Genomic DNA, 27,217 nt, shown 5'->3' with positions numbered 1-27,217 from the left:
CTTGTAATAATCAAATGAGGCTTTCGCTGACTCTCCATTTACTCTTATCTGATTGGTTCAATAAACACATCATACGGCAAGACATTTATCTTCATTTAGTTCAGGATCATTCTTATACTGGAATGGTACTTTTAACGTGCACATACAGTAAAAACAAATAATTAAAAAATAACAACCCACTAAAAAATAACAGCAACTTAATTAAAAACATGTTCCTTTGATAAGCTAGCTGTGTTCCCTTTTTTAGGCTACACTCTCCATGTGTTCATACTGAATTGTGAGCCAGTGTAGCAACATTATTTGCTTTGGATTGGCTTTTTACTTTGAAATTTCTGAAATCTGGCTCACACCACTGAGCTGATGTTAAACCTTATAATCAAAACGATATTATGTGACAATGCTCAACATTATGGTATATCAGAAAGTGCTACACTTTGTAAATTTAATACTATGTCAATAAAGCTACTTAAATATGAATTTGTCAATTTTTCAGACCGTTTCTATTAAAGGTATTTAACACTCAGTTGTATATTTTAAAATTTCAGTATTGATTTCGATTACTTTCATGTGACTGATCAAGCTATTATATGAAGCAAGAATGAGTAACAAAATGCTTTCTTTGTGTCCAGATTTGACTAATGCAAAAACTTTGATAAATATGTCTTTAATAATGTCTAAATATATATCCAAATTCAACTAGCTAATTATGTAGGAATCCAAAGTTCCCAGCCACTAACATACAGTCATGTTTATGTTTATATTGAAAGAGCTAAACAGCCATATAGTGGTTACACGATAGTATTACAGATGATAAATGGTGAATAAATTAGAGATGGATATTTTAATAAATATTCTAGATATATTTTGTAAAATCCCCTTGAATTATATATTATATATTATATATATTACTGTTGGTTCTGTTGGTTCAATTATTATTGAACCAAATTTGTGTTGAAACAAATGGATCAGTAGACGGGTGAAATTATGCATGTATTAGGCTATAGTGCAGATACTAAAATATTAAAGTATGGAAAAAGTTTAAATTTACCATTAAGAAAATGCACTGTACCATTTTTATTTTATTTTATACAAAATAAATATTTTTCAAAATATTTTTGAATCCAAAATTGCTATAAAATGAACACCTTATGTCTAAATAAGTTATGTTCCAAATTTGAAGTTGATATAAAAAAAATTGAGGTTCCTGAGAGATTTTATTTAATGGTGTTATACCACAAACAGCCACTGGGTGCCATCAAAACTATATTTAATTTTTTTAATGCATTTTTCTGTCACAAATGTCTAAATACCTCAATATTTGTCAATATTACTTCAATATTACTCTAAAAGACCATAATACATATTGTAATATGACACCTGACTCCACCCACTAAGGGGAAGGAGACTGCCAAAAGATATTAAAGTACCATTTCCATGGTAACGCAATGTCTGATTTCAAAATGGTTTTCACAGGATGAATTTTGAGGTTTAAGTTTTTAAATGATATCTAAGTTATGATTATTACTAAGATATGTGACAGAGAAAAAAGACAACAGAAAAAAGAGTGCCAACAGGTCCACCGGTGGGCGGGTGGCACTTACGAGGTTAAAGTGTTAATAGATGTGAGTTGTCATTGATAAATAAATAACTGCAAAGTTTAGATTTTATTTTTTATTATACGTACAATCATATTAAATAAATTCAAACACAATACACATGAATACTAAATATTTAAAAATATTCCATTAAACATATGAATATACTACATAAATGCTTTAAGCTGCCTGGCCCCAGTTGTTGGTCTCTGATTTTGCTCACCATGCGCTCCTTTTTTTCTGGAGGTGACCAACTCACACCTACATTGTCCTGTTGAAGGAACAGACATACTGTAATGATGTAACACTAAGCAGATTTAATGAGTGATTCTTTGGGAATATCTAAAGATATATTGCTTCTACCATTTCAGAATCAGGGAGGATTATGAATTGATAAGGATATGATACTCATTCCAGACTAACTTACATATTGAAATATAATACATACAGTTTTAAATAGGGATTTGGAAAATAGAATCTTTAGTGCTTATGTTTTTAAATAAGTCTAAGTAAAACTGTGGGATAGAAGGGACTAACCATCTTCAGGGTGAGCTGGGACATGGGCTGTGGGGCTTGATGGTTCTGCCTCCCCAGTTTAGGCTTCAGTGGCACCTTGTCGATTTCCCCACAGAGTATTTTTTGCGGAGGCTCACACACATCTATATTGTCCTGTTGAAGAAACAGACATAACCATATATCTTTCTATCATTTTGAAATATAAAGTCATGAGATTTTAAATAAATGACCTAGATAACACAGTTAGCTTAGCTGAAGACTGAAGACGTAAATCTCAAAATAAGTAAAAATCAGAAATGGAAAGAACTTACTGATGCCTTCTGCTGCCTCCGCTGTCTCTGCTGCTGTCTCCACTGCTCCCTCCGCTTCTGCTTCTGCTGCTCTGTGATTCTAGGGTTTGCTCCCTGTCGTGGGGAGCTTCTTGTCACAAGTGCTCCCTGTAAGGTCCCAGAATACACAGGCGCCACTTTTGAGGTCCTGGAGGGCATATGTAATCCCTGGGTGGAAGAGACAGGCATGCTCAGATGCTCAGCAAGCCTCCGTTTCCTGCCTTTGTGGTTCTGGTGGGCACTGCTGCTTCCTTCAGACACCCAGTGGGCAGTGGAGAACTGGCAAGCACTCCTGCTCCCTGTGAGGTCCCGGTATGCACAGGGTTCCTGTCAGGTAAAGGTACTTCCTGTGGGGACTTGGAAGACACAGGTTTATCATCTGCAGGAGAGGCTTGGGGCTTCTGCTGGAGCAATTCCTTCCTCAGCGGCTCTGGTATTTTAAGCCTTTGCCTCTCTGCAGTCTTTATGGGCACGGGTGCTCCCTTCTCAGAAGAGGCTCTGACTGACACCTGCAGCAGCTCCTGCCTCAGCTGCTCAGGTATCTTGAGCCTCTGCTTCTCCTGGCTCTTTTGAGGCACAAGCTCTCCCTTCTCAGAAGAGGCTCTGGGTGACACCTGCAGCAGCTCCTGCCTCAGCGGCTCAGGTATCTTAAGCCTCTCCTTCTCCTGGGTCTTTTGGGGCACAAGTTCTCCCTTCACAGATGAGGCTCGGTGCGACAGCTGCAGCAGCTCCTGCCTCAGCGGCTCAGGGATTTTTAGCCTTTGCCTCTCTGGGGTCTTGTTGGGTACAGGTGCTCCCTTCTCAGATGAGGCTCTGGGTGACACCTGCAGCAGCTCCTGCCTTAGCCGCTCAGGTATCTTGAGCCTCTGCTTCTCCTGGCTCTTTTGAGGCACAAGCTCTCCCTTTACAGATGAGGCTCGGTGCGACAGCTGCAGCAGCTCCTGCCTCAGCCGCTCAGGGATTTTTAGCCTCTGCCTCTCTGGGGTCTTGTTGGGTACAGATGCTCCCTTGTCAGAAGAGGCTTGAGGCATCTGCTGCTGCAGCTCCTGCCTTAGTGGCTCAGGGATCTTTAATTTTTGCACCTTTGAGACAGGCACAGGTTCTCTTTGTAGAAACTTTGAAGGCACTGGTGGTCCCTGTGGGGATCTAGCAGGCACAGGTGACTCCAGTTCATTAGCGGCCTGTAGCAGGTGCTGCCTCAGATGCTCAGGGATCCTGAGTTTTCCACGTTGTTGGGACACAGTGGGCACAGGATGTCCCTGGGGGGAGCCACCAGGAACAGGTGCTCCCTGAGGCTTCTTCTGTCTCCACTCTTGCCTCACCTGCTTAGTGGTCTTCAGTGAGTTCCCACACTCAGCCTTCTCAGACCCAGCAAGCAAAGGTGGTCCCTGAGGCTTCTTCTGCCTCCACTTCCTCTGTTGCTCCGTGGTCTTCAGCTTTGCATCTGAGAATCCTGAGTGCAGAGACTCAGCCTTCTCCGATGCATTGTTGAAGACCAGGGATGAGGTGTGGTCCCTCTTCTCAGCATAGGCAGGCACAGGTGCTCCCTTTTGGAACCTGGGAGATATTGGGTGCACTCAGTGTTGCATCTGAGAAGCCTGAGTACAGGGACCTGAGTGAGGGTGAGGTCCCATATTTCCAGCTCCTCAGATATAGGAGCGGAGAGCTCCATTATTGCCCACCACCGTCCTGCAGCGAGGGCAGTGGTGAGCTCATCTAAGAGCTCAGAAGATGAGGACTGCACTGCACTCTCAACAAAACTGGTGGGGATGGTTGACATAGTCATGCTGATGTGTGATTCGATGGTGAAATATAATCAAAGAAATTAACAAAACTGCCGTTGTCTTTATATCTGTAAAATACTGTGGCAGAAAAGAGAAAGGGAATCGATATATAATAGTAAACATTTAAGAGCCTGAAAGTTGGTTATGTTAGTTCTTTTTCTTTTACAGGTACAGTTTTACAGTGTCCATGCACAGTGGGGGTCCACAAGTGGAGTTTTTATTAATATTATTTTACCAATTAATGTGCAGAACTCAGATGCTTATAATGTAAATGTATACCTCCTTATGATCATTGTAAGAGATAACTATTAAACTATTAAAGCTTTCAGTATTCAGAATTTATCATAATAAAGGAGGGGTGGATTGAGTTTCTCACATAGACAAGATAATGTCTACAGAGCTCTATATTTATGAATAAATGTTTAAAACGGTCATAGTCTGTATTTGGCACCGCAAGATTTGTTCCTTTGATTTACTGCAAAATGTTGTGCAACTAACTTACTAATGTTCAAAAATCGTATTACTCAAATGAGTCTTATAGCTTTCATCATTATTAATTTACATATCAGCCTCCATGACGGCCCTCCACTGTGTAGCACACCTGTTTATTTATCACAAAGCAGAATTTTCTCCAAGTTATGAAAATATTACACAAAAAAGCAAATTCAGATGTAAAGAGCATACTCACGATCACTCGCCAAAACTCGCTACAAAATGCATGATGCATCTGCACTCATATTTATAGACTACTCACCGAACGTTCTATGGAATGCCAGCGATTATAATGACGTAATAATTGACCGCACCCACTGGTCTCATTGGCTGAAAATTTATCTTGAAAAATGATACATCTGCTATAAATATAAAAAAATATTACAAACCATTATAGAAATAAAAATGTTATCTAAAAAAAATCAAAATTTATTTCAACAATGAATATAAAAAGTGATTTGACAGCAGAGCGCAGAATCTTAAGTTGTCTGTTTCAACTCTATAACTTACAGTAGTATACTTTGCAGCGCTGCAAATGAGATGATTTTAGGTCAAGGTTTTGGCTGTCAGACAGAGATGCCTTATGACCGCTCGAGCACTCCAGGTGACTTCACCGCTTGATGGCAGTTTGACGCCATTCTTCTGTGATGATTTTATTTAATTATTAACTATTTTAAAAATGTAACACCTTCATATTTGCAAGAATGAAAATTTGTAACATTTATCTTTAACAATATAAAAAGAATAGCGAGCGCAGCAATTAATAGCCTATCTATGTACAATATCTATGTTTTATTTGATGTAATAATATTATTATTATTACTGTTGTTATTATATACGTTTATTATGAATGTGAGTTGGTGATAAATCAGAAAAAAATACTAAAATCCCACCATTGCACAAATTGATAACGTCCAAATACTTCGCAATTTGACCAACTCAGTGTTGAGAGCTGTAGTGTGTGACTGAGAGAGCACTCAGATAACGTTAGCTCTGAAAAAAAAAAAAAGAAAGAAAATCGCTACCCAACAGACGATTTTGGCTTTAAAGATCAACGAGGACAGTAAAAAGATTAAAACAGGATGAGAAGGTATAATAATATTGTGTAATAGTGAATAACACCCCCATATATTGAAGCTAACAAATAGCTATCCATGTACCAAGTTAACGAAAACAGACTTTTGTTTGTTCATTTTTTAATAGCTCGACCTGGTTGTTCACGTTGGAAGTGTTACAAATAGTTCAGCTGTATTTCATACAATAATGTAATCTCGAAACGTGTTATATTTTTACTCTGAATAAATCCGTGTTTTTGAAGATTCTTCTGATTGAACGGTCACTCACTCATTAAGACAGTAACGTTAGTGACTCATTACCCCCCACTGACTGTATTAATTATGTAATGTATAATATCTTTAAGCTGAATAAATAAGCTTTCAATCGGTGTATGGTTTGTTAGGATCGGACAATATTTGGCCGAGATACAACTATTTGAAAATCTGGAATCTGAGGGTGAAAAAAAAGAACGGAAAAAAAAGAAAATCGCATTTAAAGTTGTTCAAATGAAGTTCTTAGCAATCCATATTACTAATCAGAAATTGAGTTTTGATATATTTATGGTAGGAAATTTACTAAATATCTTCATGGAACATGATCTTTACTTAATATCCTAATGATTTTTGGCATAAAAAAAATCGATAATTTTGACCCACACTGTAAAAAAATTGCAAGCGGTTTCAACTAATTATTATTTAGTAACAAGTTCCACAGAAATTTGACTTTTAATTTCTGACTTCAAAGTGTTATCTGAATTGTTATTTTTTAGTTGGCTCAACCTTTGGTGAACTAGTTTATAGTCCATTCAACTAAAATGTTTTAATTGGTCAAACTTTTAGAAGATACAGCAGTTTATGTCAATAAAATTTAACCGTGTCCTCTGTGTGTTTTTTATGTTACCTCAACTATGATTTATTATTTGGGCATCATAAGAAATTGCTGGGGAACTACATTAACACATTTTTATAGTTTAAAAAAAATATTAAAATGATTAACTGGTTTTTATCAATCACCAAAAACACACTTTACAACACATAATAACCTTTATTTAATAACAATCTCCATTTATAACATTTTTCAAACAAACTAAACATACAGGAAATTAAGAAAAAAGTCATCTACATCTTGGATGGCCTAAGGGTCAGTAAATTAACAAACTATCCTTTTAAACTTCCAGTTGACCAACATTACATCTGTAAAACAACTGCAAAATTCTGTTTAAACTTTGTTTAATGAACTAAGAAAAAAAAACTAAAGCTAAACAAAATGTTAGCAAACAAACATTTACAAATATTATTACTGTTCACAATTACATCTTTAAAATGAGGCAGAAGTAAATAAATAAATAAATAAACCAGGTGTTACAGTACATAAAATCAAATCAAGTCACCTCTATTTTTAATACTGATTGTGTCAAAGCAGCTTTACAGAGTCAAACAGGAAAATAGATTGTCAATAATGCAAGAGGACATTAACGAGTCATTTTTCCAGCTAAAGTCAGTTCACTGGTGATTCAGTGTTGACATCATCCAGTTTAGCTCTTTTCCAATAATGTCTGTGCGATCAGTCAAGTATCCCCAAATAAGCAAACCAAAGGCGACAGTGGCAAGGACCCAAAACTCCATCGGTGACAGAGATTGAGTAGAAAACCTTGGGAGCAACCAGGCACAGTCTCTAGACAGAAAAAAAAAACAGCATGGTGTAGTTTAATTCTAGGCTGCAACACAGGTCAGATTGAGCAGAGCACTTGTCTGGTTCTCTTGGTCTTGTCCCGATGGCCAATGAGGTCTTCGGAGATTATCTTTATCCTGGGCTCATCTATCTAACACGAACTCTGCTGATATTCATGGCTGTCATCTGTAAGGGAAACAGGTCAATTTAGCTCAAAGGGAATCGTTTAAGATTTTAAAGGGAATTTGAACAGAATCACTGTTTCACGGCTGATCACTGAAACGGCCAGCGATTCACTGAACGAGCCGTTTAACATCAAATCTGCTATGGATATTAATATCCAAAGTATAGTGAAAACACTATTAATTAGCACAGTAACAAGATCGGCAGTTAAAGACATTAACTTGTAAGCACAAAACACAAGATACTTCTCTTTTCAATATGGAAAAAGGCTTAATTTAGATATATCTAAGACATATAAACTAATCTAACACATAAGCACACGCACTCACACATTCACACAAGTTGCAGGAAGATAGAAAGTTAGGGAAGAATGAGTTTAAGAGAATGAAAATGTGAAATCCCAAGTTTACAGCAATATGTGAAATTGCATAGACATGAACAACCATCAGTCAATTAATTAACCCTCGCATTGAGTTCATCAATGAGGTTAAAATTATATTAGATAACACCAGTACAGATCAGAGTCTGGAGGTACGTTACTTGTGATGCCTGTGTAATGTGGTTCCCTTTGTTGTCGCTGAAAAGGGGGTTTCCCGAGGTTGCTGATTGGCTGGAAGTTCAGTAGTCGCTGAAGTGACGTCTTGGGAAGCCCGTGGTTGGGCGTTGGCTGACGATGCGGAGTTGTGGGCTGGTTGAAGCTGAACGGGCACTCGAGGTCAGACTCGGAGACACGGCGTTACAAAACTTAAACTCAGAACACGAAACTCTCAAACGGAAAAGAAAAGAAACTAAAGTAAAAGAACAGAAGTAAAGTTTGAAGAGACTAGGTGGTGTTTCTTCTCATCGTGGCTAAGTAGCAGCAGATGTGCAGGCCGAAGCACGCTGGAACGGCGCTCGAAGAACGCTAAAAGTGATGACTAAAAGCATGACTAAAAGCAAAAGCAAAAAGCAGGCTAAAAGCCGGCATGACTGATAGCAAAAGCTAAACGCAAGCTAAAAGCTAAATGCTAAAAAGCAAAGGCTAAAAGCCGCCATGACTGATAGCAAAAGCTAAACGCAAGCTAAAAGCTAAAAGCATGACTAAAAGCTAACGCTAAAAAGCCAAAGCTAAAAGCTAAAAAGCAAAGGCTAAAAAGCCAAAATTTGATGGTGTCCTGAGTATTTAAACTGGCATTTTGGCCACACCTCAAATGTTGTCTTGACCAATTAGATATTGTCTTTTCTCGGGGTGTTGCGATGTTTGTCCCACCCATTCATAAATAATATGTTATCTTATCAAGCACGTGGTCCGAATTTTCCCGCTCTTGCAAGGTATAATTTGGACATAATTCCTATAACAAGAATATGATACATTTGACAAATAACTGATGGTCAGAAACGTTTCAAGCAAGAAGATTCGAACACACACATACTAAACATGAATATGATCCCTTAAGCTATTCAAGAGTTATTTAAAAAGACATACACAATAAGTGATTAGAAACATTATAATCAAATGTGTGGGTTACATGTATGATACGGAATTAAGCAATGGACTGATATCCATTTAGAAGTCTTTTTTGAGTTCATTTTGGTGCATATATGCATTGGAAGGCATTCTCTGTGCCATTCTGTGGAGTAAGGATATGTCCTGTGAAGACCAGAGAGGTTAACAGTAGGGATGCACGATCATGATTTTTCATGGCCGATTCCGATACCGATTTTTTACAAGCAAACTGGCCGATTCCGATACCGATTTCCGATTTTTTTTTTTTTTGCTTTAAGCAACAAACAAGAAAGAAGGAAAGAATGCATAAACAAGATGTTTATTTGGTATTTAATAGACCAAACTGGCTTTTGGCTATTGAAAACAATAACCGTAACTGAAATCTGAAATTCTGACATCTGAAATTAACGGCAGTATCTGCACAGTAAGTAACCTACATTCAATACAAACATAGATGGTACAGACATCAGCATTTAGCTTTTGTTTTTGAATTGGGTTGAAACTACATACAGTAAACTGGCCTTAAATGAAAACATTAACTGTAAGCATGTGAAATTAAAGGCAACAAATGCATAGTTCTACGATCCAAACAACACAATCAACAGACATTAAATAAGATGTTCTTAATCAGCATTCAGTATTTGTTTTAGTTTTTAAATTTGGGTTTAAATAAAAAAAAAAGGTCTTTACCAGTGAGACTAAAAAGTATGCTATATAAATAAATTATTCCAATATGTTAAGTTCAAATAATGTTGGTGCGAATAAAACAAAGATGCAAAGTGTTTCATTCGTCCAATTAAAAAAAAAAAAAAATAGGGTAATGATTCACATCTGTATTTTTTTTTACTTGAGCCAATGAAAAATAAAAAACTATTGGCTCAAGTTAAAATAATATAGATGTTAATCATTACCCTAAAAATTTTTAATTGGATGAATGAAACACTCTTTTTTCAGTGTGTTACAGCAGGTGATTTTTAAATCAAATTAAGTCGATGTAATTTTAAGGTAAAATAAAAATAATCATCCTATACAGAACTGACGTTTACTTCTGGCTTTTCAAACGTGTATGCAAGTTCTACTTTACAAAAAAAGCATTTCAGTTGTGTCACAGTTTAGTCTGTTTCGTTTCTCATCCAACATGCGAGAAGTTGAGCTGAACATCCCTTATACGCTTGTGCAGGGCGCGGTTTGTCACGGTACCAAAATTTCAGTATTCGGTACCGATACCAGTGAAAATCCACGGTTCTCGGTACCCAAGCAAAACACAAAAATATGCTAATTAAAAATAAAACCAATGCCATTCTTTATACTTATTTACAATTGTGTTTAAAGTTTTTCTACAAGTAATATAATTATGAAAAACAGTAAACAAGTTTCACTCAAATTTTATTTGTCTTTTAATTAATGAAATTTAAACATTTTATTTTCTGGTAAATAAAGGGGATTTTGCTATTAAAATTAAAACATGGAAGAAATATTGTGTGATTTATTTCTTTAAAAAATAAAGTTTTATTAATTTTTTCAACAGTAGTAGCAGTATCACATACATTCTACTAAATAATAGTAATATTTCTAGCACAATGCCTTTATATAAAAATGAACTTTTATTTTGACGGGTTACCGTGAAAACCTTTAAATTGACACTGGTTTTACTCAAATGAAACGGTAAAATGCTTGTGAAGTGACTCAGAGCAGGTCTGGTGATGTTGTTTATGTATTTATGTCCTCATTGAGACGCCAGATGCTGAAATTACTGCAAGCGTCACGCGCTTCAGTCTATGTAGTAAACAAACCCGCACGTCTCTGCCATTCATTCATTCACACAGAGACGCGCAGAACATTTACACATACTGGTCCATATGGAGATTTGATTAATTTATGATAACTTTGACCAATTCCGTGACTGTCCATATTAAAATGTAAGTTTAATTTTCATGACTGGATTTTGAGATTCCGTCCCCGTTTTCTGCTTCGTGGATACTGAAGCAACTTCAGTAAGCGCAGGGAAAGGGGCTCTTATTTGTGCGGCAGTACACCAACAGCTGTTCGCTTCCTGCTATCTGTGCCTCAGACATGAAGCTCTGCACTTCCAGTGCTAAACGGCTGCCCGTATCCTGCGCACAGATTTCAAAATACTTCCACACAAATGACATAATAGTGAATGACTACAATGTAGTCTGTGCACGCGGGCGCACTTCCGGAAAAATCGGCCGAAAAAAGAACAAAAACTGGCCGATTGCCGATCGCGTATTTTAATCAAAAACCGGCCGGTTCCGATTTATGGCCGGTCAACCGGTGCATCCCTAGTTAACAGGTCTCCTTAGGAATTTCAGTCTGGTTTCCATTCGAGGTCGGGGAAGTCAATCCAAAGAGCTTGTGATCATGATTACTATCATGGGTTTAACATGAGATGGCAACGCTGTGCATCTCTTTGATTACTTGCCCCAAATTTGACAATCTCTTCTTCGAACTGAAATTGTCAATAATTGTTCTAATGGTGTTAATGTTGAAAGCTGTTCTGTGAAAGAGCTGGTTGGTTATCTAGCTTTAGATTGTGGTGCTAGGAGTTGATTTACAACATCCTGTTGCCTTTCCGAGGAATTCAGCTTCTCTTGTTTCAACCATGCTGTTATGGAAATTTTTCATACAAAAAATCAATGACTTACAAAATAAACATCTCTAGGTGCTGATCCACCATCTGATCTGGATACAGACTGGATCTGGGTGGCTACATTCACCTCGGAATAAGAATGAAACAGACTAATATTAACGTAAGATGCCACAGAGAACAGTAAAGCACATTATAACTGTAGTAAAAACTCTAAACATTTACACATATTACCTGGAATGAAAACAAAAAATCCTAGTCTTGAAAGTACACACAGTATGTAGTTGCAGTGGAGCAGTCTGGTCACGTGCCAGTGTTTGGTGCCTTGAAAGAACTGACTGGGTTGCATCTGAAATCTTGCAATGATGACAAAGCACCAATGAAACCTTTAGCCACACCCTGACGGAGAAAGAAAAGTACATTTTAAGTTCAAATAATGAAATGATGCCTTTTAAATCATTTACAATATATCAATATCAGTTAATTAATTTTTTGATGAAACAGAAGTTGCAACCTTTTTTTGGGCACACATCCATTCCACAATCCAGAGCACAACAGGGAGCATGCGGTGACTGGATTTGTAATAAAACATGTACACTGCATATTATAGTCAAAATACACCAAAAATAACAAAAAAAAAATAAAAAAAAAAAAAACATAACTTTCCTTCATGTTGTTGAAAAATTGACACTTTATAAAAAAATTAATCATCAGTCCCACCATTTTACACTGAGCAACTCTTCCCCAGTGCAGGAACACGTGTGCACGATCTACTGATTCACTACCTAGTGAACTGACTGAGACGCTTTGAACGGCCTTGTGAAACGATTCAGTTGTTCATTTTCGTCCAGAACGACGAACTTCTCTTCCGAAGTGCCCTTCACGAGAACAGAAGAGTGATGGGAAGTTCGGATCATTTTACCGACTCGGACCTTTGAGTCTCATTCAGCAAAATGAACGAATCTTTTTTCGAGTCATTTCGTTCATTTTATCAAATATAATTAAAATGTTACGTGTTACTTCCCTAACGTCTACTAGTACTTCTAGTACTTACACAAACGTTGATCACACTACAAACAATACAAAACTATAATGCAAGAAACAGAAAAGATTAATTCATTGTTTACCTGGGTCTTCAGTCTATGATTAGCTCATCTCACCTCTTATCTGACAAGTCTTTTTTTTTAGTTTGAGTTAACCACTGCAGTCTGAGCCGGAAAGAGAACTGATTAGTTCATCTCATGAGTCTTTCAGGTTTTTGAGTCGTTCGTTAATCACGTGACAGACCCATAAGCTTTGACCATAGACTGGAGTTACCCTGGCAACAAATCTGTGTATATTATTACTATTATTATTATTTTGTCTTTATGATTTTAAGTGTACTGCCTTAATGTTTGTATTGTTTAATAATAATAATAATAATAATAAGACTGTATAAAAGGCTTTAACCTTTCGTTCGTTCTTTTGTCACGTGACAGCATTGGATAGAGAAATTAATTTAAACGCTCGCTTACAAACGTAGTCATTATTATTATCATCATCATTATCGTCATTATTATAATTATTATTTACTCTTACAGTCACTGCATTTCTTGTCTCAAATTGTAGCTTTTTACTTCGTACAGTTTATAAATGTATGAATTTCTGTCATGATGGTTATTTTCTATACACTGAATGTTGTAACAAAGGTAAAAAAGAGTATTTATTAATAAACACATATGATTATGGTGGGTTTAATTTCCTTGATTTCTCTTCTTTGAACAACACTTTCCAAATTAATTGGATTAGACAGTTTGTTTGTGTAATCCAAACTCAATCTGGAATTTTATCCCCAATTACTACTTTTCCAAATTAGGTGGTCTCCCTTTCCTATTGATCTGTAATTATAATATTACTAGAATCCCTTACAATTTATCTAAATTTCATAAACAGGCATTACTTGCATGGGCATTAATTTCTCCCCTCAACGGTACTTTATTTGGGACAATCAAGACATTTTATATAAGAGAAAATCTTTGTTTTTTAATAACTGGTTTGATAATTTTTTTTTGGTTGTTTCCCAATTATTTAACTCAGAAAATCTTATTTTAAGTTACAAAGCATTCTTATGTAAATGTAATTTTCCAGTAACTCCCAAAGAATTCTCCATCGTCATGGACGCCATTCCTAAAGGAGCTGTTATGCTTTTAATGGACTCTGTTAGATCATCCAGCACTTTATCTTTATCTTTAGACCCATTTGAAATCCCAGGAAAACTATGCTTTTTGTCACATCCTTCATCACGTAACTATAAGATAAGAGATCTTTTTCAAAAGGAGCTTGTAACAACTCCATATGTAGTGTCTTATTGGAGGAATGTGGTGGATCATATTGACTGGAAAAAAGTATGGACTCTGTCTTCGGAATACATAATAACTAACAAGGTTAGAGAAACCTCAATCAAATTGTTACACAGAAAAGGTTTAAATCAGACATAGACACAAACTGTTCTTTTTGTGGATCTTTTGGGATTGTCCTCACACACAGCTATTTTGGATTGAATTCTCTAATGATATCCATCGCAGTGTGTCCTCAGGGTTTCTTTCTGCTTTTTAAGGATGTACTGTTTGGCTTTCTTTAATATTCAAAAAGACAAAATTAATGAATATTTTATTATTAACCTATTATGACTTTTTTGCAAAATTTCATATTCACCACAGTAAATTCACTCATCAAAACCCTTTATATATTGTTTTTTTAAAAAAGAGGTTCAACAATATAGCCAAACTATTTAATCTTCCAAAAATGTTAAGGCTGTTAAAACTGTTTATTCTTTTTAATTTATTTTGTTAAAGCTTTCGTTTAGTATTATTCATTTTTATGTTTGCATACGTTTGTAAATGGTGCTTTGCATGTAATGTCACTTCTTTATATGCAATATTGACATTCTCTGTACTTTTATCTTTGGTACCTTGGCATTAATAAAATTAAAAAAAGAAATAATCAATTCTCTTTCCGGCTCAGACAGCATTGACTAAAACCACTGATCTTTAATACAGAATATATAGATCAGTGACTGAAACAGGTGAATTAGACTAATTCCATACAGAACCTATAGATTTTTGCGCATGCGCGACTGAACGAATCACTCCCCGAGACGACTCGTCCTTCCCGAGTCACATTAAAGATTCGTTCAAAAGTGAAGTGAAGTGAAGTGAAGTGACGTGAAGTGAAGTGACGTGACATTCAGCCAAGTATGGTGACCCATACTCAGAATTCTTGCTCTGCATTTAACCCATCCGAAGTGCACACACACAGAGCAGTGAACACACACACACACTGTGAACACACACCCGGAGCAGTGGGCAGCCATTTATGCTGCGGCGCCCGGGGAGCAGTCGGGGGTTTGATGCCTTGCTCAAGGGCACCTAAGTCATGGTATTGAAGGTGGAGAGAGAACTGTACATGCACTCCCCCCACCTACAATTCCTGCCGGCCCGAGACTCGAACTCACAACCCTTCAATTGGGAGTCCGACTCCCTAACCATTAGGCCACGACTTCCCTTAATAAAATTAAGGGAATTATCCAAAAGGAACGAATCGTTCAAGAACGACCCATCACGAGCAGTGTTGCCAGATTGGGCGGGTTCTTAAAAAATGCATTGGGCGGGTCTTTAAAATTTGGGCTGGTTTTTGATGCAACAGGCGGGTTTTTATTTTTGACCATAAACAGTATTCTTTATTATTTTTTTAATGAAAACTAACTATAAAATAAATTATATAATGTAGGATGATGTTTAAATTAGGTATGGTTCAGGTTAGCCAATAAGGTTCAGGGGAATCCTGTCCAATCAGACTTCAAGCTTGATTGGCGGGTTGTTGTAGGCTAATTCGTTATATCTTCAAAACTGCATTATCATCATCAGTGATCATCATTCATCATCATCATCATGCCAAAGTGGGGTAAATATAAAAAGTCCTACAGAAAGGAATGGGAGAGCGACCAGTCTTTAAAAACATGGATTACACCTGTGGTAGGCGATGATACAAAGGCATTTTTTAAATACTGTCAATCAGAAATCAGAGCACAGTTAAATGATTTGAAAGAGCATGCTAATACAAAAAAAAACACAAATCGCACTGTGCACCAAGTATAAAAACTTTTACTGTGTCAGCGGGAGCAGTTGGGCAGTGTCCGATCAAAGATGACCAAAAGCGCCGTGAAATTAGAATCGCTGCTTACATTGCTTGTCACAGTTCAATAAATGCGGTGGACGATTTGTCAGACATTTTGAAAGATGAGATGGGAACATTCCAAATGCACCGGACAAAGTGTACAGCCATTATCAAATCTGTCCTCGCGCCACACTTCAGAGAAGAACTTGTGGAGGATATTGGGGAGTCTCCATATTCCCTGTATCTCGATGAAAGCACTGACATATCCGTGAACAAACTTCTTTGCATTTGTGTGAAATACCACTCAAAAAAACACAGCAAGTTTGTAAGTACATATCTTGGACTTGTGGAGCTGACAGATGCTGATGCTAAAGCCATATCAGACACTGTTGTCACTTTTCTATCAAAGAACGGTCTCCAGATTAAAAACATGATGGGCATTGCCACAGATGGTGCCAGCGTAATGGGTTGGAAAAGAAAAAACCACTTGGTTTTCACCCTACTTAAACAAATACAGCCAAACCTGCAGCTTATTCGCTGTGTTTGCCATTCACTTGACATTGTTGCAAATAAAGCAATGCAGCTTCTTCCAAGCAACATAGAATACATGGTTAGAGAAACCTACAACTGGTTCGCACATTCAGCAAAGCGGCAGTATGAGTACAAGAACATATACGAGACTATCAATAACAGGGGCTGCCCCTTGAAATTAATAAGTCCAAGCTGTACCCGTTGGCTTGTGATGGCTGACTGCATTAACCGCATTGTGGATCAAAAAGATGCCCTCACACTGCACTTTAACATGGCTTCAAGTACAGAACACTGCTATACTGCTCGGCTTTTAAAGGAAATGTACAATGACAAAACTAATCTCCTTTACATGTACTTTCTTCGCGTTGTATGGATTTTCTAAAAGAACTTGTAAAGCAGTACCAATTGCGTTTACCTGCTTCAATGGAAATCCTGAGCAAACTGGAGCTCTTCTGCCCGAAATCTGTTATGTCTGATGTTTGATCATTTCTGAAACGTAATAGCTGATATAGTGTCTAGTGACGATTCAGTGTATCATTCAGTCATTATTTTATTTAAAATTAAAAGAAGGAAAAAACGAGAATTCATGTTGATTCGCCCAGTGGTCTATAAGTTAAATAATAATAATAATTTTAATAATGATAATATAAAAAAAATAATTAGTTGGTAATTAAGCAAAAATTTGTAAGTAGCCTACTAATACAAAAAGAAAAGTATAATGAAATGATTTGAGAATTGGCCTATTAGAAAAGAACTGTAGTTCTGACAATAGTAGCACAAGAACAATAAAAAATGTTGTCCCCTTCTGAGGTTTCCGATTGTAGACCTTGTGTTTTATTAAAATTATCATTTATATTAAAAAAAAAAAAAAAAAGATGCACTGGATATACTTGGGGCGAGCCTGGTGCTCTCCAATGTGCGATTTGTTAGTCTGGTTGTTTAATAAGAAAAAAAATGGTGTGTTTTTTATTCTATAACAGTTTTAATAACAGTATGTATTTTGGGCTGGTATTTTTTTTAAATGGGCGGGTTTTAAGCTGTAGTTGGGCTGGAAATCTTTAGTCCAATCTGGCAACACTGATCACGAGAACAGAAACGCCGTGTTTGAAAGAGCGACGTTTCACCGTGGCTTGTTTGTCATGTTTAATGTCGTCTTTTTACTTCACGGGACAATTGCAAAAGTTTACACACGCAAAACCCCATTCAACACGCCCATGTTAACTTCAAATGAGCGCATTAACGTTACTGTGGTTTACATTAAGTTACACGTTTAATAGATTTCGGTTACGTTCGTCGTGTTAAGCATAAAAGAGAGAAAGACCCATGATCTCTTCATATCTTTTCACGTCACGGAAACACAAAAAACATCATACAACAAGCCAAAATTAGCTAAAATTCATTAGAGTAACACAGCTTTTGATATTAAGTGTTTTAAGGATTAAACAAGGTGAAAGACCACATTCCCTTCACTTAAATTTCCCTCAGACATATCATACAACGCATATTCGATGTTTTTATATATGTTGTACGTATGTGTATAAATATATGTTTTTAAAAAAAAAATTAAAAAAAAACATTTTCACCTATACGTTTTGATAAATTCAGACTAACGTTACAAATTCAGTGCCACTTGATTTATCAGACGCCTGAACTTGACATACATTGTCCTATACCCACTTTTCTTCGGATATACAACTCATAAAACACTTTCTAATGGTCCACTCAAAAAAACGAATATGTTGCATGTCTTTCTCTTAAATTTAGTCTAAAAAATAACATTTATTTAGTGGGACTTACCTGACGCGTGAACTTGACAAGATGGCGGCACTGTTTCTCCCGCGAAGTCACTCAGGCTCGTGCACGTGCGGAATGACGTCAGTGTTGGCTGGATTTGTTTTTATTAGTTCAGTCAGACATTGGCATTCTGAACGTTGACTGGATTTGAAAATAATCATTCATTTAATGTTTTTAAAGTATATTTGTGCAGACTTAATATAATGTCTTCTCAACGTAACCCAAGCAATAAAATTAGTTCAACTTAAATATTTTTGTCCTGCCAACATTTTGTTAATTGGATTTTTTACAGTGCATACAATGTTGGCTATTGCTACCCGTGCTACTTATGACTGGTTTTGGGGTCCAGGGTCACATTTGTGAATAGAAAAACAGAAAAACTGATAAATCATCCAAAAACACTACACATATAACAAAGCTGTTTTTAATGTAATTATTCTTATTATTATTATTAAAAGAAATACCAGGACCCAAATACCCACTTTAACCCACCAAAGTTCAAATCTACACCCTTGCATCTGACAGCCATGTGCTGTCACACATCATTGAACTGTTTTAGTAACACAACACCAACAACACTTGTGTTATACTCAATGTTCATCAACATTGAGTATTGATGTGACAAACTATGAAGGTGCGCTTACTTTATTTTTCGTAAGACTGAATTACTGTAATTAGGTGTGAGCTAATCACTGTTAACTCACTCACAACTAGTGCAGAATGCTGCTGCTAGATTATTGATGTTCGTAAACACCAGCATATACTGTAACACATATTTTAGCTACTTAACATTGGCTTCCAGTTCACTACAGAGTCAATTTTAAACTACTTATCTTAGTATATAAAGTCTTACACAATCTGGCACCCTCTTATTTAACTGATCTTTTACATGTACACAAACCTCAAAGGAATCTAAGGTCATCAAACCAGATGATTTTAGATGTCCCTAGGACAAGATTAATACTGAGTGGTGACCGGACATTTTCAGTGGTGGCCCCTAAGCGTTAGAATAGCTTGCCTTTATATCTTAGACTTTTACCTACATTGGGTTCTTTAAAAAAAAATATGAAATTGTATTTATTAGAGTTAGCATTTGGCTCGACACATTGACTTAAAGTGGCTCTCCTTCTTTTCTATGATGTTTGTTTTACTTGATTTTTATTACTCCTTTTCTTCCTGTGATGTTGGTTTCTTCCTGTGAAGGTTTTTTTTTTTTTTTTTTAGTTTCTATTGTACAGCACATTGGTCAACCCAGTGTTGTTTTAATTGTGTTCTATAAATAAACAAACAAACAAACAAAATTACATCATAAAGATTTGCATCGCGGGGAAAGTAATTTTAAATTAAACATACTGTAAGACTGTTAGCATAAATGAAATTTGCATCCGCAAGAGAAGCTTCGTAAAGGTGTAAATCGTGTCTCAAGCACAAGAAAAAATGATTTGCAGCATTTTACTGTTATTCGTGAGTGTAATTCATGTATTGTGAAACTGCAGCTTCATGCTAACCCAAAATAAATATGACCTGAATTCTTCTGACTTTACACTTATGGCACATTGTTTTCGCCAAAAGACGGTCAAAAGCACTGCAAGCCTGTGAACAGTGATTTGCAAGCGAACTGCACTAAAGAACTGCAAAGCTTAATTGACTGCATAGAACCAATCTGTATGTGTAAAAATGTCTAAATGACTTCCCTTACGAAAAAGAAGTTTATTCAAGTGTGCTACTAGTATACTTCTTTTAAACTAAAAATAGGAAGGTATGCTTTTAGTTTACTTTTTATGTACTTCTCAGAAATCGGGTTTATGTTCTCATCAGAAATATACTTAAAATGACATTTAAGGATACTTGACTTATACTACAAAAAGTCTAAATATACTTGAGCTATACTTGTGCTCCTAGAATCTGTGTTTTCATTGTTATACGATAGAGGGCGCTAGTACACATCTTCTGTACACAATTTCCAAAAAACACAAGTGAAGAAGAAAAAGAAACAACAGATACTAGCACAAGTAACATGATCATCTGACATGAAACAGCATCAAAACTGTAACTTTATGGAATAAAATGTCGTCCGAGGTAATAATTACAGTCAAGCTTTGGGGTGTTGATCGACTCCATCTACGTTTTGATTATAATTCTGAATCAAATTCATAGTCTTTTTTTTAGCTTTTTGTTTAAAATGTTATTTCTTTATTTTTTATGAAACTTACCCACATTAAAGTGTTTTTGTTTACAAGCAGATATCCTGTTCTTTCTTTGGATGTTTTGTATGTTCAGATATTCATATAACAAAATATATACAAATTAAAACCTAAATAGGGACATAGTAGTATACTTAAAGTGTGATGTAAAGTTCACGTAAAGAAAACTTATGAGCATACTTACAGTATAAAACTACTAAACTAGTAGTTTACTGAGACAATACTTCAAAGTGTACAAAGCATTTAATTAGTAAACTATCAGTATACCTATAAGTTCACTTTTAGTATAATTGCAGTACAAACATAGAGCTAAACTAGTTGTGTACTCAAAGTTTGCTACTGTTATACTTAAAGTATACTTAAAAGTATATTTTTATATACTAGAAAGTGGGCCAATTTAGTCCCAAGGAGTATTGAAACAGTACACTTACAAGTATACTACTAAAAAACACTGATATTTGTCATACTTGCTACATAAAGTATACTTAAAAATATACTTGAACTTTACTTAAGTATACTTAATAAAATAAACTTGAAGTATACTACTTTTTGGTAAGGGTTGTTGTGTATGTAGGGCAAAAATTTCCCGCAATAATCTGATAAGTATAGCTCCGTCTTTCTTTCTCTCACTAACTGAGTTTTGCAAGCACGAGGGCGAGTCCACCTTCTTCTTGTAGCCAATCAAATGAGGCTCTCGCTGACTCTTTACTCTTATCAGACTGGTTCAATAAACACATCATACAGCAAGACATTTATCTTCATTTAGTTCAGGATCATTCTTATACTGGAATGGTACTTGTAACGTGCACATACAGTAAAAAAATTAATAAAATAATAATAATTAAAAAATAACAACTTAATTAAAACATGATCCTTTGATAAGCTTAGTTCCTTTAGGCTAAACTCCCATGTGTTCATACTGAATTGTGAGCCAGTGTTAACATTATTTGCTTTGGTTTGGCTTTACTTTGAAATTTCATAATCTGCTTATAACCACTGAGCTGATGTTAAACTTTATAATCAAAACGATGTTATGTGACAATGCTCAACATTATGGTATCAGAGTGCTACACTTTGTAAATTTACTATGCCAATAAAGCTACCTAAATATGAATTTGTCAATTTTTCAGACCATGTTTCTATTAAAGGTATTTAACACTCAATTGTATATTTTGTAATTTCAGTATTGATTCCGATTACTTTCGTTTGACTGATCAAGGTATGATATGAAGCAAGAATGAGTAACAAAATGCTTTCTTTGTGTCCAGATTTGACCAAACTTTGATAAATATGTCTTTAATAATGTCTAAATATATATCCAAATTCAACTAGCTAATTATGTGGGAATCCAAAGTTCCCAGCCACTAACATACAGTCATGTTTATGTTTATATAGAGAGAGCTAAACAGCCATATAGTGGTTGCACGATAGTATTACAGATGATAAATGGTGAATAAATTAGAGATGGATATTTTAATAAATATTCTAGAAATAGTTTGTAAAATCCCCTTAAATTACAACATGTTAAATAATAAAAAAAATATTACTGTTGGTTCAATTATTATTGAACCAAATTTGTGTTGAAACAAATGGATCAGTAGACAGGTGAAATTATGCATGTGTTAGGCTAGTGCAGATACTAAAATATTAAAGTATCAAAAAGTTTAAATTTACCATTAAAGAAAAAGCACTGTACCACTTTTATTTTATTTTATATATCACTTAAGAGGTTAAAGTGTTAATAGATGTGAGTTGTCATTGATAAATAAATAATTGCAAAGTTTAGATTTTATTTTTTATTTTACGTACAATTATATTAAATAAGTTCAAACAAAATACACATGAATACTAAATATTTAAAAATATTCCATTAAACATATGAATATACTACATAAATGCTTTAAGCTGCCTGGCCCCAGTTGTTGGTCTCTGATTTTGCTCGACATGTGCTCCCTTATTTCTGGAGGTGACCAACTCACACCTACATTGTCCTGTTGAGGGAACAGACATAATGATGTAACACTAAGCAGATTTAATGAGTGATTCTTTGGGAATATCTAAAGATATATTGCTTCTACCATTTCAGTATGAGGGAGGTTTATGAATTGAAAAGGATATGATACTCATTCCAGACTAACTTACATATTAAAATATAATACATACAGTTTTAAATAGGGATTTGGAAAATAGAAGCTTTAGTGCTTATGTTTTTAAATAATGTTTTTGTAATAAAGTCCCTAAGTAAACTGTGGGATAGAAGGGACGAACCATCTTCAGGGTGAGCTGGGACATGGGCTGTGGGGCTTGATGGTTCGGCCTCCCCAGTTTAGGCTTCAGTGGCACCTTGTCGATTTCCACACAGAGTATTTTTTTGCGGAGGCTCACACACATCTATATTGTCCTGTTTGAAAGAAACAGACATAACATATATCTTTCTATCATTTTGAAATATTAAGTCATGAGATTTTAAATAAATGACCTAGATAACACAGTAGCTTAGGTGAAGACTGAAGACGTAAATCTGAAAATAAGTAAAAAATCAGAAATGGAAAGAACTTACTGATGCCTTCTGCTGCCTCCGCTGTCTCTGCTGCTGTCTCCACTGCTCCCTCCGCTTCTGCTTCTGCTGCTCTGTGATTCTAGGGTTTGCTCCCTGTCGTGGGGAGCTTCTGGTCACAAGTGCTCTCTGTAAGGTCCCAGAATACACAGGCGCCACTTTTGAGGTCCTGGAGGGCATATGTAATCCCTGGGTGGAAGAGACAGGCATGCTCAGATGCTCAGCAAGCCTCCGTTTTTCCTGCCTTCGTGGTTCTGGTGGGCACTGCTGCTTCCTTCAGACACCCAGTGGGCAGTGGAGAACTGGCAAAAGCACTCTGCTCCCTGTGAGGTCCCGGTATGCACAGGGTTCATGTCAGCGTAAAGGTGCTTCCTGTGGGGACTTGGAGACGGGGTTTACCATCTGCAGGAGAGGTTTGAGGCTTCTGGTGGAGCAGTTCCTTCCTCAGCGGCTCTGGTATTTTAAGCCTTTGCCTCTCTGCAGTCTTTATGGGCACGGGTGCTCCCTTCTCAGAAGAGGCTCTGGGTGACACCTGCAGCAGCTCCTGCCTCAGCGGCTCAGGGATCTTTAATTTTTGCACCTTTGAGACAGGCACAGGTTCTCTTTGTAGAAACTTTGAAGGCAGTGGTGCACCCTGTGGGGACCTAGCAGGCACAGGTGCTCCCAGTTCATTAGCGGCCTGTAGCAGGTGCTGTCTCAGATGCTCAGGGATCCTGAGTTTTCCACGTTGTTGGGACACAGTAGGCACAGGATCGTCCCTGGGGGGGAGCCACCAGGAACAGGTGCTCCCTGAGGATTCTTCTGTCTCCCACTCTTGCCTCACCTGCTTAGTGGTCTTCAGTGAGGTCCCACACTCAGCCTTCTCAGACCCAGCAAGCAAAGGTGGTCCCTGAGGCTTCTTTTGCTGCCTCCACTTCTCTGTTGCTCCGTGGTCTTCAGCTTGCATCTGAGAAGCCTGAGTGCAGGAGACTCAGCCTTCTCCGAGCATTGTTGAAGACCAGGGACGAGGTGTGGTCCCTCTTCTCAGCATAGGCAGGACACAGGTGCTCCCTTTTGGGACCTGGGAGGTAGTGGTTGGCACTCAGTGTTGCATCTGAGAAGCTTCGAGTACACAGGACGGAGTGGAGGTGAGGTCCCATATATTCCGTGGCTCCTATCAGATAAAGGAGAGGAGACCTCCATTATTGCCCACCACCGTCCTGCAGCGAGGGCAGTGGTGCGCTCATCTAAGAGCTCAGAAGATGGAGGACTGCACTGCACTCTCAACAAAACCGGGTGGGGGATGGTTGACATAGTCCTGTTGATGTGTGATTTGATGGTGAAATCAAATAAATCAAAGAACATGAACAATACTGCCTTTGTCTTTATATCCTGTAAAATACTGTGGCAGAAAAGAGAAAGGCAATCGCTATATAAAATAGTAAACATTTTTACCCCGAGCCTGGAAGTTGGTGATGTTAGTTCTTTTTCTTTTACAGGTACAGTTTTACAGTGTCCATGCACAGTGGGGTCCACAAGTGGAGTTTTTATTAATATTATTTTACCAATTAATGTGCAGAACTCAGATGTGCTTATAATGTAATTATGTATACCTCCTTATGAGACATTGTAAGAGACCTAACTATTAAACTATTAAAGCTTTCAGTATTTCAGAATTTATCATAATAAAGGAGAGGGTGGATTTTGTCTACAGAGCTCTATATTTTGAATAAATGTTTAAACGGTCATAGTCCTGTATTTGGCACCACAAGTTTGTCCTTGATTTACTGCAAAATGTTGTAAACTATATGTTTCAAAAATCTTCATTACTCAAATCAGTCATATAGCTTTCATCATTATTAATTTATATATCAGTCTCCATGACGGAAGCCTCCACTGTGTAGCACACATGTTTATTTATTTACAAGGCAGATTTTTTCTCTAAGTTATTAAAATATTAAACAAAAAAATGCTAAATTAGATGTAAAGAGCATACTCACGATCACTCGCCAAACTCGCTACAAAAAGCATGAATGCATCTGCCACTCATATTTATAGCCTACTCACCGAACGTTCTTATGGAATGCTGCCGCCCAGCGGATTATAATGACGTAATAATTGACCTCACCCACTGGTCTCATTGGCTGCAAAATTATCTTGAAAAGACACATTATGCTATAAAACTATAAAAAAAATATTACAAACCATTATAGAAATAAAGTTTTTATCTAAAAAAAAATTGCTAAATTTATTGCAAAAAATAAATATAATAAGAGCTTTTATGCATGGACAGCCGAAGCGCAGAATCTCAAGTTGTCTGTTTCAACTCATAAACTTACAGTAGTACTTTTGCAGCGCTGCAAATGAGGGATGATTTTAGGTCAAAGGTTTTGGCTGTCAGACAGAGATGCCTTTTGTCGGTTATGACCGTCGAGCACTTCAGGTGACTCTCACCGCCTGATGGCAGTTTGACGCCGTTCTTCTGCCATGATTTTAATTAATTATTGACTATTTAAAAAAATGTAGCAAATTTCATATTTGCAAGAATGAAGATTGTAAAATTTATATTTAACAATATAAAAAGAATAGCAAGCACAGCCATTAATATATATGTACAATATGTTTTATTTGATGCATATTATATTATTATATTATTATTATATTACTGTTGTTGTAGTTGTTATTATATACGTGTATTATGATGTGAGTTGGTGATAATAAATCAAAAATACTAAAATCCCACCTCTGACAAATTGATAACGTCGAAATACTTTCGCACTTTGACCAACTCAGTGTGAGAGCTGCAGTGGTGTGACTGGAAGAGCACTCCAGATAACGTTAGCTCTGAAAAAATCGCTACCCAACAGACGATTTTGGCTTTAAAGATCAACGAGGACAGTTAAAAAGATTAAAACAGGATGAGAAGGTATAATAATATGTGTGTTAGCGGTGAATAACATCCCATATATTGAAGCTAACAAATAGCTATCCATGTACCAAGTTAACGAAAACAGCCTTTTGTTTGTTCATTTTTTAATAGCTCGACCTGGTTGTTCACGTTGGGAAAGTGTTTACAAAAAGTTCAGCTGTATTTCATACAATAATGTAATCTCGAAACGTGTTATATTTTTACTCTGAATAAAATCCGTGTTTTGAAAGATTCTGCTGATTGAACGGTCACTCACTTCATTAAGGACAGGAACGTTAGTGACTCATTACCCCCACTGACGTTTTATAGTCCATTCAACTAAAATGTTTTAATTGGTCAAACTTTTAGAAGATACAGCAGTTTATGTCAATAAGAATTGTACCGTGTCTCTGTGTGTGTTTATGCATTACACTCAACTATGATTTATTATTTTCTGGGCATCATAAGAAATTTGCAGGAAATTCCACATGAACACATACTTTTTATACTTTCAAAAAATATTATTAAAAATAGTTAACTGGTGTTTGTGTAATCACTAAAAATACACTTTTACAACTTTTATAATAACCAACCTTTATTTAATCTCCACTTCTACATAACATTTTTAAAACAAACTGAACATACAGGAAATTAAGAAAAAAGTCATCTACATCTTGGATGGCCCTGAGGGTCAGTAAATTCAACAAACCACACTACAAACCTCCAGTTGACAAACATTACATCTGTAAAACAACTGCAAAATTCAGTTTAAACTTTGTTTAATGAACTAAGAAAAAAAACTAAAGCTAAACAAAATGTTAGCAAATAAACTTTTACAAATATTATTACTGTTCACAATTACATTTTTAAAATGAGGCAGAAGTAAATAATTAAATGAACCAGGTGTTACAGTATATAAAATCAAATCAAGTCACCTCTATTTCTAATACTGATTGTGTCAAAGCAGCTTTACAGAGCCAAACAGGAAAATAGATTGTCAATAATGCAAGAGGACATTAACAAGTCATTTTTCCAGCTAAAGTCAGTTCATTGGTGATTCAGTGTTGACATCATCCAGTTTAGCTCTCTTCCAATAATGTCTGTGCAATCAGTCAACCAAAACAAAAAAACCAAACCAAACATCGACATCGGCAAGGAGCCAAAACTCCACAGATAACAAATATAAAACATTGGGATCAACCAGGCACAGTCAGGGGCCAGAAAAAAACAGCATGGTGTGGTTAGAATCTAGGCTGCAACACCGGTCAGATTGAGCAGAGGACTTGTCTGGTTCTTGTGGTCTTTTGGTCTTGTCCCGATGGCCAATGAGGTCTTCGGAGAGGATCTGTCTCTGGGGCTCATCTAGCTG

At 36.4% G+C, this 27,217-nt stretch overlaps 1 protein-coding gene and 1 long non-coding RNA gene across 4 annotated transcripts; both read right to left on the bottom strand.

The window, feature by feature from the left end:
* Window positions 1-2,631: 2,631 nt before the first annotated feature.
* On the bottom strand, window positions 2,632-4,226 carry LOC122142745 (sterile alpha motif domain-containing protein 15-like). Its single transcript, XM_042753831.1, has 2 exons — window positions 4,053-4,226; window positions 2,632-3,987 (listed from the first exon to the last, which is right to left on the bottom strand). Exons 1-2 carry the CDS (start codon window positions 4,224-4,226, stop codon window positions 2,632-2,634), a joined length of 1,530 nt encoding a protein of 509 aa, XP_042609765.1.
* A 7,559-nt stretch (window positions 4,227-11,785) lies between these two features.
* On the bottom strand, window positions 11,786-18,487 carry LOC122142747. 3 transcript variants are annotated; one of them, XR_006158772.1, is made up of 4 exons: window positions 18,204-18,487; window positions 12,235-12,292; window positions 11,955-12,119; window positions 11,824-11,872 (listed from the first exon to the last, which is right to left on the bottom strand). It is a non-coding gene; the product is annotated as an uncharacterized LOC122142747 (long non-coding RNA). The 3 variants fall into 3 exon arrangements; XR_006158773.1 differs by lacking the exon at window positions 12,235-12,292 and having other exon boundaries at window positions 11,786-11,850; window positions 18,204-18,473; XR_006158771.1 differs by lacking the exon at window positions 12,235-12,292 and having other exon boundaries at window positions 18,204-18,472.
* Window positions 18,488-27,217: the final 8,730 nt, after the last annotated feature.

Source organism: Cyprinus carpio, unplaced genomic scaffold (assembly GCF_018340385.1).
Source record: "Cyprinus carpio isolate SPL01 unplaced genomic scaffold, ASM1834038v1 S000000096, whole genome shotgun sequence".
Lineage (NCBI taxonomy): Eukaryota > Metazoa > Chordata > Actinopteri > Cypriniformes > Cyprinidae > Cyprinus > Cyprinus carpio.
This window is presented reverse-complemented; position numbering and strand designations above follow the sequence as displayed.